Source organism: Ciona intestinalis, unplaced genomic scaffold (genome assembly GCF_000224145.3).
Source record: "Ciona intestinalis unplaced genomic scaffold, KH HT001076.1, whole genome shotgun sequence".
NCBI lineage: Eukaryota > Metazoa > Chordata > Ascidiacea > Phlebobranchia > Cionidae > Ciona > Ciona intestinalis.
Genome location: NW_004191397.1, coordinates 23952 through 36774, shown reverse-complemented (window position 1 = coordinate 36774; position 12823 = coordinate 23952). Strand labels below are relative to the sequence as shown.

Genomic DNA, 12823 nt, shown 5'->3' with positions numbered 1-12823 from the left:
TGGAGCAGCAATCTTGGTGTCGTTGGAAAGAAGAAGCGACACTTCAATTACGTATCAAAAAATATATTAAATAATCAAAGTACTTTTAATTGGGTGGGCCGTCAAAGTTGACCCGCGATAAAATACAAAAATCGTTTGCTGCTCCAGGTGTACCATAACCCGGATTGCTGCTCCAGGTGTACCATAACCCGGGATATTTAATAATATATGATATATTTACTAATATATGATTTTTATGGGGAAATACCGTTACGGTCTAATGATTTTCTTTTTTCCTTTTTTAGTCTCTCGTTTTTTCTATAGGCAAGGGGGGAGGATTCCTCACTAGCACCTTGATAGCTTCTACTAGTGCGACCAACCTAAATTTGGACAATGTACTAACTAGACCCTAGCAGTACCGATTTAAGAATAAAAAAATTGAAATTCAAAAAAATATTAATTATGAATATTAATATTCGTCATAAAATCATATCGTCTTCCCACGATCCAGCTTTAAATATGTCATAGCGCTAAGTAATGCCTCAAAAATGGTCCTAGGTAAAAGGCGGATTCTGCGGATACTGCGGATCAGAGTCCGTATATAACACAGAAATAAAAAAGAATAGAAGGCGCATCTCCAATGTCGGCAAAGGAGAGAGCACGATACACTGTCTCTCTTTCGCGGGTCGTTCCCGTTTACTATTGTAGTCAATGGAGTCGATGACGTTTTGTGTACTTTTTCTTCGTTTTTTGACTTAATTTAAAGTTATTGTGTAAAAAAACTATTTTCTAATATATATATATTTCTAAAAAACCGTTTGTTTGAAATTTTTAATTAATTTTTTATAAATAATTAAATTTCCTAAACAAGTGGTAAACTGTAAGCGTTAACGTACCAAATAACTAAACTAGCCTAACAAACTTGAATAGTTGGTGTAGTTTTTAAAATAAACAGCTAAAACCTTCCAAAAACATTATGCGCCTATCTTTTACAATGGAGACGAAGGGAAATGGGGACGGAGTTGGCGGTCACGTGAATAGAAAAAAGAATATATCACGGTTTTGGAAAGTTGCGCGTTCTACTCTTTTTTATTTCTGTGGTATATAAACATGAGTTATTTCATCACCATAGAAATCTTACAGGGCAACCAAATAGGGCTAATTTCGCCGATTGTTTACCCTAGCAACGGGAATTTTTAAACATATTTTTCTGCTTAGTCGCAGTTTATTTATACAACTAAAAAACTTCAAGTCACTTTTAAGCTTTAATAAATTTAAACAACTACTTGAAAATTTGATTTTCTTCAATCTGCATCCCGTATTTATATTAAAAACATAAAATGGTATAAATTTAGCTTCATATGTACATATTTATATTATGTCTATGATCAATTTAGCCCCATTCAGAGCCATAGAAATACCGAGTAGTCCAACCCATTGTTACGTAAAACACAAATTGAACGGTAATTTGGGTCCAAAATAACACAGTAGGTATAGGGAAAATGTATGTTTTTCGGTAAATTACAGAAAAACTTGGGCCTAAAAACAAATTTAAAGGTTGAAAAATGTAAAAAACATGTGTTATTTGTTTTCTGTGTCAAAAAAAGTCAAAAATTAGAATTAGAAGCGGTTGATTTGCGACATTCTAGTCATTTAATGCGGCTAAATTTATACATTTTTTCTAAAAAATGTTTGGTAAGGTAAATAGAAGCTGTTTTACACCTTCCCACAATAGGAAAACACAAACAAAACTTAACAAGTTCGTTTAAACCCTTTGTCAAAGTCACCACTTTTGCTCTATTTTGGACACACATAGACGGCAGTTGGACTACTCGGTGTTTATACGACTCTGGCCCCATTTGCTGTGTGCTATGTGATTTCTATAGGCGACATGAAATAACTCATGTTTATATCACAGAACTAAAAAAGAATAGAACGCGCATCTCCTATGTCGGCAAAGGAGAGAGCACGATACACTCTCTCTCTTTTGCGGGTCGTCCCGTTTACTATTGTAGTCAATGGAATCGAGGTCGTTTTATCTAGTTTTTCTTCATTTTTTGACTTGATTTAAAGTTATAGGGTAAAACAACTATTTTCTAATATACAAATATTTCTAACAAACCGTTTGCTTGAAGGTTTTTAATTAAAATTATTAAATAATTAAATTTTCTAAAAAGTGGTAAACTGTAAGCGTTAACCTACCAAATAAGTGAACTGGCCTAATAAACTGGAATAGTTAGTGTAGTTTTTGAAATAAACAGCAAAAACCTCTTAAAACTACTATGCGCCTATCTTTTACAATGGAGACCAAGCGAAATGGGGACGGAGTTGGCGGTCACGTGAATAGAAAAAAGAATATATCACGGTTTTGGGAAGTTGCGCGTTCTACTCTTTTTTATTTCTGTGGTTTATATACGGACTCTGCTCAGTCTGCTGCGGATAAAACAGATGACAGGTAGTTTTCAAATTAAAAAACGATTTGTGAAAGAAATTGCACTTCAAACATGACAATCACCTGCTATAAATAACAATACATAATGTATTTATAATAGGCGATTGTCATGTTTGAACACAGTGACACACACTCTCTCTCTTTCGCGGGTCGTTCCCGTTTACCATTGTCATAGATAAGAGAGGAAAATTATACACATTACAAGAGATTACCGATCTAATGAATGAGCACGTTCTAAACTGATTAGCATAAGATAGTAGAGTCGGGGAAGATGGGACACATTTAACAGATAATATCCAAATAGTCTGATCGTGTTTTAAACAATTAACAACGGTCTATGGAAGTCGTGAAGATACGGTTTTATAATTCATTAAATGTTCTTTGTTTACTACCAAATGAAAAAAGAAATCAAAATCAAAAGTTGTCCCATCTACCCCCATCCTGCTATATTAATTAATCCTTTTACTACAACGGTCGACTAGGCTCGATCAAAAACAAATCTGAAGTAACCAACAAAACGGGTTCTAGTCGCCATTGGTGACTGTGGAGCAGTAGGCAGAATGTATTTATACATGTATTATAACTAATGAAACTTATGAAGTATGAGGATTGAGTGATTGGTGAAGAATATGTGTAAATACGCTTTGCACAACTCCTGTACCATGTGTTTATTGTAAACTTACACTAGTTAACGTTGTCGTCGCCTTAAAACGTTTGTTTTCATGAATTTTGTAATCACGCAGTAATTAGGTAAAGTTAGAAGTTAATATTAATCATATAATGTTGAATTTAAAATAATGTTTCAATTACGATTAATGATAATACGGTATAAGAGTAGTGCATTTAATGCGTCCCCACTTAAATGCTAATAGTTTGATTCAGTTGTGAATCGTTGTGTGGATACAACACGCGTGCCGTCGTTTCCTGCCAAACTGCCAGACAGTGTTTCCGCTGTGTAAAGTGCATGAGGAAAGTAATCGTTAATTAATCGCTCATCGTGCGGTTTTAAATTTGAAAATTCAGTCTAAAATTATAAATATATATTATGATTTGATTTCAATCAAGAGAATAAAGAATAAATGCTAGAATTGAAAATTGAGGTAAGTGCGGAAAAAAGTCGTCCAAAAAACAACAACATTAACAAGAACAACTGTTCGACGAAAAAGGATCTATATGACCACTAACGTGCTCAATAAAGAATAATGAACAGTAAATACGTACATTTAAATGTGATGTATTAGTTCTCTATGCTCAGCTTACATAGTATCCACTATCCGTATCGGTACCATCCGCATCCACCATTTCTTCCGACGAAATCATAATTTTCGCTAGGTGGCAATGACGAATTTGTTTTTCTATTCTGTGTGGACTTGTGGTATGCCTCTTTCATAGATTTTTCCTTGGTATGCCTTTTTTAAGAGACTTTTATTGTTATATCGCTTCAAGCGTTTCATTTTACTCCATCCAACTATTTAATATAATAAAACCTGTAACACAAACTCCATAAGCTTCTTTATTACGTTGTGATAAACAGCAGAGCACTTTTTCACATAAAACAGTTTCTTGTAAACTTTCTTGCATCAGCAAATTTTAGCGAAACTTTGTTTATCGAAATTTAAAATATTCTGTTATCTGCATCTTGTCTTAATCCACATTTCCGTTTAAATTCTTGTTGTACTTCGTGAACCCAAACATTGGAAGCTGTGAATATAAGAGCGTTTACTATCGTTATGAGTACACCTATTTCTTGATCCAAACTGTCGGAAAGTAAATTTTCTCATTTGATAACTTATTTTATTTCATTTGATAACATATTTTCAGTTTACCATAGTCCATATATATTAAAAGGGCATACCAACGAAAAATCAAAATTTGTGTATGGATAGATATGCTTAAATGTAACCTAAAGGTACCATAAAAATTCGCCAAAACGACACGGCTTTTCAAGAAATTGCGTGAAAAAAACCCGCTGGAGTAAAAAAAATTCGGCTGTTTTGACAATGTATGGGATTTCCCATTAAAAAAAAAGTTCATTCAACTTTGATCGTTTCTAGTTTCTAAACTACTGCTAAAAATTAAGTAATAAGAAAAAAGTGTTTAGTCAGCATATTATGTAGCTGCATAGTACTCTAAACACTGTTTTAGAGTACTATGGTAGCTGTGTTCAATCGAAAATTAAAACATAATAAAGTCTATGTTTTACAATTTTTTATTTTAAAAACTAGAAACGATCAAAGTTGAGGAATTTTTTTCTTATGGAAAATCCTATGCATTGCGCCACGGCCGATTTTTTTAACCAGCTGGCGAATTCGCGGTTTTGAAACTCATTATTTTCAAAAGCTGTTTTATCTTTTAAAACGCATTTGAGCATATCTATCAATACACAAATTTTGATTTTTCGCTGGTATGCCCCTTTAATATACTAAAACCAAAGTCCCTATACAAATATATATAAAAAATTTGGAAAATGTAATAAACTTTTAAAACGTGAAGTATGCATTATTTTTACCCCATTTATTTCCTATAACGACTGGACAGGACGCATGTCGAGTTCGCGGATCACCTAAACCAGAAGGATACAAGTTGTACCAGAACACTGCGCTACCCTTGATCGGTTTTGCGACAATTTTGGGTTCTATAAAAGCCGTACGACCTCCTTCTTTGACGTCATTTAACTGGCAATAATAATATTATAACATGAGAAAAAATAGAACAAAATCTCCAATAGATTTACAAAAAAAGTCGTTATAATAAAGGTGTTGATACATCCATGTCAGCTCTTTCGGTGATTTTTTATTTTTATATATGGCTGATAATTTGGATAACCCATTAGTGACCACTGGGTTGGAGCAGTTGCCTTTAAGTCTTGCTTAAGCAGACACATACGCCTACAATGGTGGCAGCGACGAGCCTTGAATCTATTACCTATTGGTTACAGGAAGACGCGCTAACCACTATGGTTCTAGGCTATATCCCCCCAGGCGATTTCCCCGGCCGGCTAGAGGAGAATAGTCACGGGGGGGGATAGCCGGGGGGAAATAGTCATTGGGGGCAATTAGCCGGTTGGAAATAGCCGGTTACGAACCACTATACCACCACGACGCCGGATTTTTTTCATTATACTAGACAATAAAAGTACACTTACATAAAGCAACATTGTAGCAATCCTATTGCCCACTTCCGCGCCATCCTCGCGTTTATAAATTGATGGGTCCTGTTTTAAAAGTATAATGTTACGGAATGCATTGTTTATATTGTTACATGCTCTTGTTTAATACTGTATAATAGGTTGCGGTAAAAAGGAGAGCGGAGCAAGATGGCTAACTTTTTATCGGGCTTGCACTCCCAAAATGGTAGCAACGACGAGCTTAGAACCCGTTACCTTTGGGTTACAGGCAGGCGCGCTAACCAACTGTGCTACGGCGCCGTTAAAGGCTTATGTGCAATTACGATACTAAATTTCTTTAATAATCAAAACAAGCAAGGATTGTGGAATAAACATCTTACCCCACTTTGCACCGCCGTACAACGTTGTATACCAAACATGTATAAATCGTTAAATAGCATCTCATGTGTTTAAATATATATTTCTTTTAAGTGTTGTCAGTTAAATCATGCTATCACCACCCCACCCCAAAAACTATCAAGGTATCACCTCCCAAAAATGTGCATTTGGATTTTTAAAATTAGGAATGATATTTACTTAATTTTTCCCCACCGTACCATAGAAACAAACGTATCATAATATATACCTCGGTATAGTCAAAGTGAGGCTGGTATTCACCAGCGAGGCCATAATTTGCCACCTGAAAAATACAAATACTTTAAACAAAGTTCTTATGCGTATGTTACAGAATTTATTTTAGATATTAAATATCAATACTAATTATACATTTTGACAACAGTGATTATTTTTATAACTTGTTTTTTTACATCTTTGTTGTGAAACAAAAACGAAACTCCAACCTGTAAGTCCTCAAACGTCTCTTCAGATAAGCCGGTCATTTCACTTATTCTTGTATAAAGTTTTTTCACCGCTGTGAAGTCATTTTTTTTAAACCACGCTACCTTGCTAGTCCGGATATCTTCAACTATTCCGGTGTTATTAGGACCCGTTACCAAAGCCCGACTGAGCTAAATTAGCGAAAAAAAGAAAATATAAACATTAGGATAATATGTCACCTGATTTAATATTTTAAGTTGGTGATTATATCTTACGTGTTTTTTCGACATTTTCTTTATTGTCTCAATGTCATCATTATTTATGACGTCATAGAACTGCACTATATGAGGAGAGTTACAAAGTTCTTCAACTTTAACGGGTTTAATTCGCAGTCTCGGGTCATTCTTGTTTGTGTACAAGTAACATCGAAGGTTCTTCGAAACCTTGTGTGGCTACATATAAATTATTTTGTAGTAATTATTCGATCAATTTACACAGAAGGTTAGTCATACCAATTTAAATTTTCCTTGACAAATTTGATTATATTGTTTAATCTCATCTTCAGCATTTTCATCTTTGTGAAAAATGAACAGATGTGGATAACGAAGAAACATTCTGCAAGGCACAAATATACGGATTTAATGCTTATATAGTGCGTGTTTTAATGTGGTAAATAGGCTACGTTACCGAAATCGTGTCAAACTTATAAAAAAAGACCTATTGTAACCAAGCCTAGAAATCAGTTGAAACTTCTTTATTTACACCCCGCAAAGGAACAAATTATCAATATTGCTTAAAGAGACACACCAACAAACAATCAAAATTTGTGTATTGAAAGTTATACTCAAATGTGACCTAAAGCTATCATTAAAATGTTAAAATATAAAAAAGCGTCTGAAAAAAATGAGTTCTAAAATCGCAAATTCGACCGCAGGGGTAAAAAATGGCCGTGACCCAAAGCATGGAATTTCCCATTAGAAAAAAAATCACTCAACTTTGATGGTTATAAAACATGGATACAATATGTTCAGTTTTCCTAACACAAACCTGTAGTACAACATATTTCCCAACAATATATCATTGAATGGATCACGTGTCAACAAGTCTTCAGTTATTGCAAAAGCATGCGTTAAGTTACCTCGCTGTAATATTATAATTAAAACTGTTATAATCGATAAACATTTTATCATATCGTTGTTTTAATATGTATAACATAAATATAGTACTTTGGGGTAAGGTGAGAGACCGTTAGCATATCACCGGAAAACGACAGTCGTTATAACATGGGTGCTGATACACCTCGTGCCAGCTTACGAGTTACCATGTATGTTACTTTGGGAGATTATTTTTTGGAATTTTTTATATATGGCTGATAATTTGTTCAACCCATCAGTGACCACTTGGTTGAAGCAATTGCCGTTAAAGGTCTTGCCCAAGGACACATACGCCCACAATGGTAGTAGCAACGAGTCTTGAACCCAATACTTCTGGGTTAGAGGCGCGCTAACCATTTTGTCACGGCGCTGGACAATTAAAAACGGTATTCTTGTTGAATAGATATTTATGACATTTCTTTGTTTTCTACCAAATGGGACACGAAAAGAAAACATGTGTAATCTGACCCCGGCCTACTATAATTTATAAACAAATGATTATTGCATTAAATCACATATTTATGTTACAATGCTCGTATTCTCGCCCTACATGTGCCTTGAGCCGAATGCGCTTCTCCTGCTCCTGCTCCTTCGAATTCCCTCTCACGCTAATTACCCTTCTAGTCTCCAACGCAGTGACGTGGAGACGGGCATTGGGTTTAAGTGTAAAGCGAGTACGCACTGGTGTGTTGTGTTAAGAGTCGGACGCTCCTTGTGTTTTATGCTGCTTTTACATTACAGTACGATTTTATCTGACCGCTGGTGTTTTACGAACCTGGAGTGTAACATTTACCTTTGCTCGGCATACCGCTTCATATGCCAGTGCTTCGTCATTTGTGAAGGTTTCGTCTGCTTTAAGTTTTAATGCTCGTTGCATCCATATTTTACACGCATCGCACTTAAATGATTTGCAGGATATTTTTCCGATCAGAAAGCAGTCACCAGGAGAAAGTTTATAACCAGACTTTTCACCTGAAACAAAATTGAGTATACATGGGTTTAGTTTAACGCTTAAACGTGAATGGACCGTGACTCAGTCATCTGGCGCAGTTGCATCGTACCAGACGATATAGATGCTCAATGCCCCTATACAATTGTAGACCTCTGCGTCACTAGACAAGATACTTAACATTTATTGAGTTTCGAGTGTTTTTGTCAGGCATACCGAAAAAAACAACGAAAAAATCGAATAAACGCCATGACACGTGGTAAAACTCGTAAACAGGCACGAGGTGTATATATTTAAGTATTCAAATTCGGTGTTGAACGAATACATTTTTTAATGACTGAAAAAGAATTAATAATAAGATGTTTAATATAAATATTCGCTGAATCATATTAAAACTGTCAAAGTTTTGTAGTTTGCATCACTAATCCAGCACCGCAGTTGAACAAAAAGGATGAAATATTTTCCGTCCTTCCTCACCCTACTTTAATAGGATGGGAAAAGATGGGACACTTACGCACATGTTGCCATATATTTAAAAATTCAAAACATATGATAGTTTTTGGGGGGATACGAATAAATAATAATTTTATTCCTTTATTATTTAACAACAATTCTAAAAAATATATTAAAACACGAAGAGTTATTTAGCGGTTCGCAGGTATATTTTTACAAATTCGAAAACAAACAAGGTAAGACGGGACAGTTTATAATAATTGTTAGTTTTGATTAATAATTGTATTTATTATTAGGAATACACGTAAAAAATCACGAAATAATACTGTACGCTTTGAAAATTAGGTCTAAACAATTGGTATTGTTTGAACGACAATGGGTAATGTTCGAACATCAATGGATAAATATTGTATCCTACAAAATGTATATGAACTTGTAATAACAGAAAATTGATAATAACTATTGATAAATATACAAATTGGGTTTTGCTACACTGTTTTGGGCACAATAAGCCACTTGTTATAAATTATTATTATTAAGTGCAAATAACTGAAGTTTAAATATATTTTCCGCTTGTTATCATTATATTATATTAATATATTATTTTTCATTCATTCATTCATTATATTAATATATTATATTATATTTGAATAACCCATCAGGTATAAATTATTGAAGTAAAACCAACCCTTTTAAAGTTCGGCAATGAAAATCTACAAAACTATACAACCTGGGAGAAGATGACATACTAAATTAAAATATTTTTATATTAACAGTATTCTGGAACTTGTAGTTAGCCTAACGGAACTGGCCGACTGTGTTAGTTTTTTGCCATGTAAACTTTATGTTCATAACTTTAAAGCGTTACTTTTTTTGTTTTATCCCAAATTAAAGTCATAGGAAAATGGCAATCATGTACGGTTCGAAGCACACACACACATGACGTGCGGCCACACACTAATCATGTGGTTTCAAATCTGAAAAATTTGGTCTAAAAATTTTAAATATCTATAATTATTTGATTTTAATCAAGAGATTAAAGAATATTTGCTAGAATTAAGAATTAAGATAGGTGCGGAAAAAGTCGCACGATGAAAACAACAAAAAAACAACCGGGAACGAATAAGGATCTATATATGACCACTACCGTGCTCGATAATGTAATGTATATAACATGTTAAGAACTATAACAGTAAGGCAAGTAACAGAATGTTTAAACTTGATTTTCAAAGCGTGCATTTTTACTTGTTATTTACTTGTAGTCCTAAAAATAAATTCACTTTTTAACCAAAATTAACAAAGATTTTAAACTGTCCCGTCTTTTCCTGTGTTATCGAATTTGTAAAACTTAACCTGTTGTGCGAATCGCTAAATACCTCCTTGTGTGTTTAATATGTTTTTATGAATTGTAGCCATTTAATAAAGAAATGATTAGGTTTTACATACCTTTTACATTTCCTTCAATAAGTTCGTCTATAGAAAGCTCGTATACGCGCTGCAGTCTTTCGATGCCAGCTGCTGCTGGGTTTAAATCATTGTCGGTTGGATATAGTTTCCGCATTCGAGATATGTTTTGGGTAAGTTCAAAACCTAAACACACATCAAGTTAGACCGTGTTACGTATACACGGAAACATAAAGACAAGTTAGTTTTACCTGTTTCGTTAAACATCTGCAGCAAATCTCCAACCTTCGTCCATTCTTTCGCAAATCTTTGAATGAGATGATATTGGTTGATTGGATGTGATATATATTCTTCTTTACTCGATGAGATCTTATCCGAAACTTTCCGCAAAGCATCGACGTAGCTGTAATAAACAAAGCAGAGTAAATCAATTTGCTACTATACCGCAATAAGGTGCTATCTCTCTTAATACAGTTTTACTAACTCAAAACTATATTTGCTGTATGGTATATAGAGAGTGAAAATAGCAGTATAACTGTCTATATTTAATTGGTTAAGTCGACAGTACGAAACATACACCGAAAACATTACAAACGTACATATAACGCTACAAACGAACGCTTACTTTTGAATTCTGCCTAATTCCTCTGTTTTATTATTGATAAAATTTTGAAGACGAGACACCAAAACCTGTTCGGTTTTTGCGACTGCTTTCAACTGAGCTACTGAAGAAGCCCAATCGAAACAGGATGTTAAATTTATCAACAACGTAAAACAACAAACACCGCATATTATTGAATCTAGTTTCATTCTTCTAGCACAGTTTCTTCTTTCCTAAAAGTACAATGACAGTTTGACATCAACTATTTCCAGCGTTCATAGCGTCAATCTATAAATATTAATTGCCGAGCAGTACTAATGTTTCCACGTCTCGCGCCAATGCCTTAAATGTCCTACGTTTTCTACCAGTCGTGAACTAAGCAATTGTGTGCGTGGTTCTATCGAATGCTTGACGCGGAAACGCATGTTCTCTCTGAAAAACCATACAGTTTCGTAGAAATGCCACTTTAATATGAGTCTACTCTGTTACACATTTTAATGCATCTATTCCAGCGAAAAGGATTCGCACCAATAAAGTTTGCTGTTACAAGTTAATATCTGTATATTTATTGACTCTTTAATTAAAAGAAGCTAAGTGCCAGGTGGTGCATAATCTTTTTAGTATAAAGACCTATAAAATATACTATGGCTTATGGCTTATGGACTAAAAATAAAGTTTTATAAACTGACTGCTCGTGAATGTTTAAACTTTCTTTCTAGTGTGCCCTTGACTCTTAACCTCCACCACTTTCTCATTAGTCAAAGAGAGAAGTCAGCGAGTACAGTTTTATTATATAAATAGTAGAGTGGGGGCAGATGGGACACTTTTAGCACATAATCTTCAAACATCATGGTGGTGTTTTAAACAATTATTAACGGTCAGTGGAAGTCGTGAGGATACAGTTTTATAATTCTTTAAATGTTTGTTTTAGCTACCAAATGATAGGAGAAAATACAATGAAGAGGTGTCCCATTTTTCTCCACCCTACTATAGTATACTGAATGAATGTAAGTAACTTTATCCTCGCGTAGCTGGAAAACGGCAGTCGTTATAACATGGGTCCTCACACACCTCGCGCCAGCTTACGAGTTACCAGCATGTATGTTACTTTGTGGGTGATTATTTGAGGGGTGCTTTTTTCATTTTTTTATGTATAGCTTATATAACCTGGACAACCTATTAGTGACCACTGGGTTGGAGCAATTGCCGTTAAGTGTCTTGCCCAAGGAGACATACGCCCACAATGGTAGCACTAATTGTATGATACTAAGTACCGATCGAGACTACGTAACCACTGTTAGCGTAAATTTTGAAGTTATATATGTACACTTATAGATCGTTTTTTCATAGTCTTATTGCTCTTTCATTATTCCCTTTTTAAAGTTATACCATGATCTATATATTCCAATTAATAAATAATAAAAGTAACAAACTAATACGAATATATTCTGTAGCAAGTTTTTAAAACAGACTTTTTGTATGTAACTTCTGAAACCAGTTACGCTTGATTCTTAGTTTTTAAAAGAGTTTTTAATAAATTATACTAGATATATCTGATAAATAAGTTAGTTATACAAAAGAAAAATCTTACTGAATTCCGCCTTATTTTAACTATCATATATACTGCTGAATGGCAAAGCGGTCTCGTTAGCGTACTATCACATCAGTATATGCTAAAGTTTTACATGCGCTCAAAATAATGTACCTAATAGTTTAAACCCTTTATTGCAATGCATTAATTTTGTTTGAAAGTCTATCATCTTTCTTGCGATAAGATTTCTTCGTTGTTTTTATTCGTGACTGCTCGGGTATCTTGGGGATAGTGTGTCTTTTAACCTAAGTATTCGTGGAAAAGGATTAAGTGTCGGTAATTGGGTTGACTTTGTCA

General features: G+C 34.2%; 1 protein-coding gene across 1 annotated transcript; it reads right to left on the bottom strand.

The window, feature by feature from the left end:
* Positions 1-4046: 4046 nt before the first annotated feature.
* LOC100180859 (prolyl 4-hydroxylase subunit alpha-1-like) lies at positions 4047-11278 on the bottom strand. The gene is made up of 12 exons (XM_009862645.3): positions 10960-11278; positions 10586-10737; positions 10377-10520; positions 8322-8500; positions 7422-7516; positions 6887-6989; positions 6650-6826; positions 6398-6565; positions 6184-6237; positions 5577-5645; positions 4941-5106; positions 4047-4132 (listed from the first exon to the last, which is right to left on the bottom strand). The coding sequence occupies exons 1-12, from the start codon at positions 11142-11144 to the stop codon at positions 4047-4049; spliced, it is 1578 nt and encodes a 525-aa protein (XP_009860947.3). The 5' UTR covers positions 11145-11278.
* Between the last annotated feature and the right edge of the window lie 1545 nt (positions 11279-12823).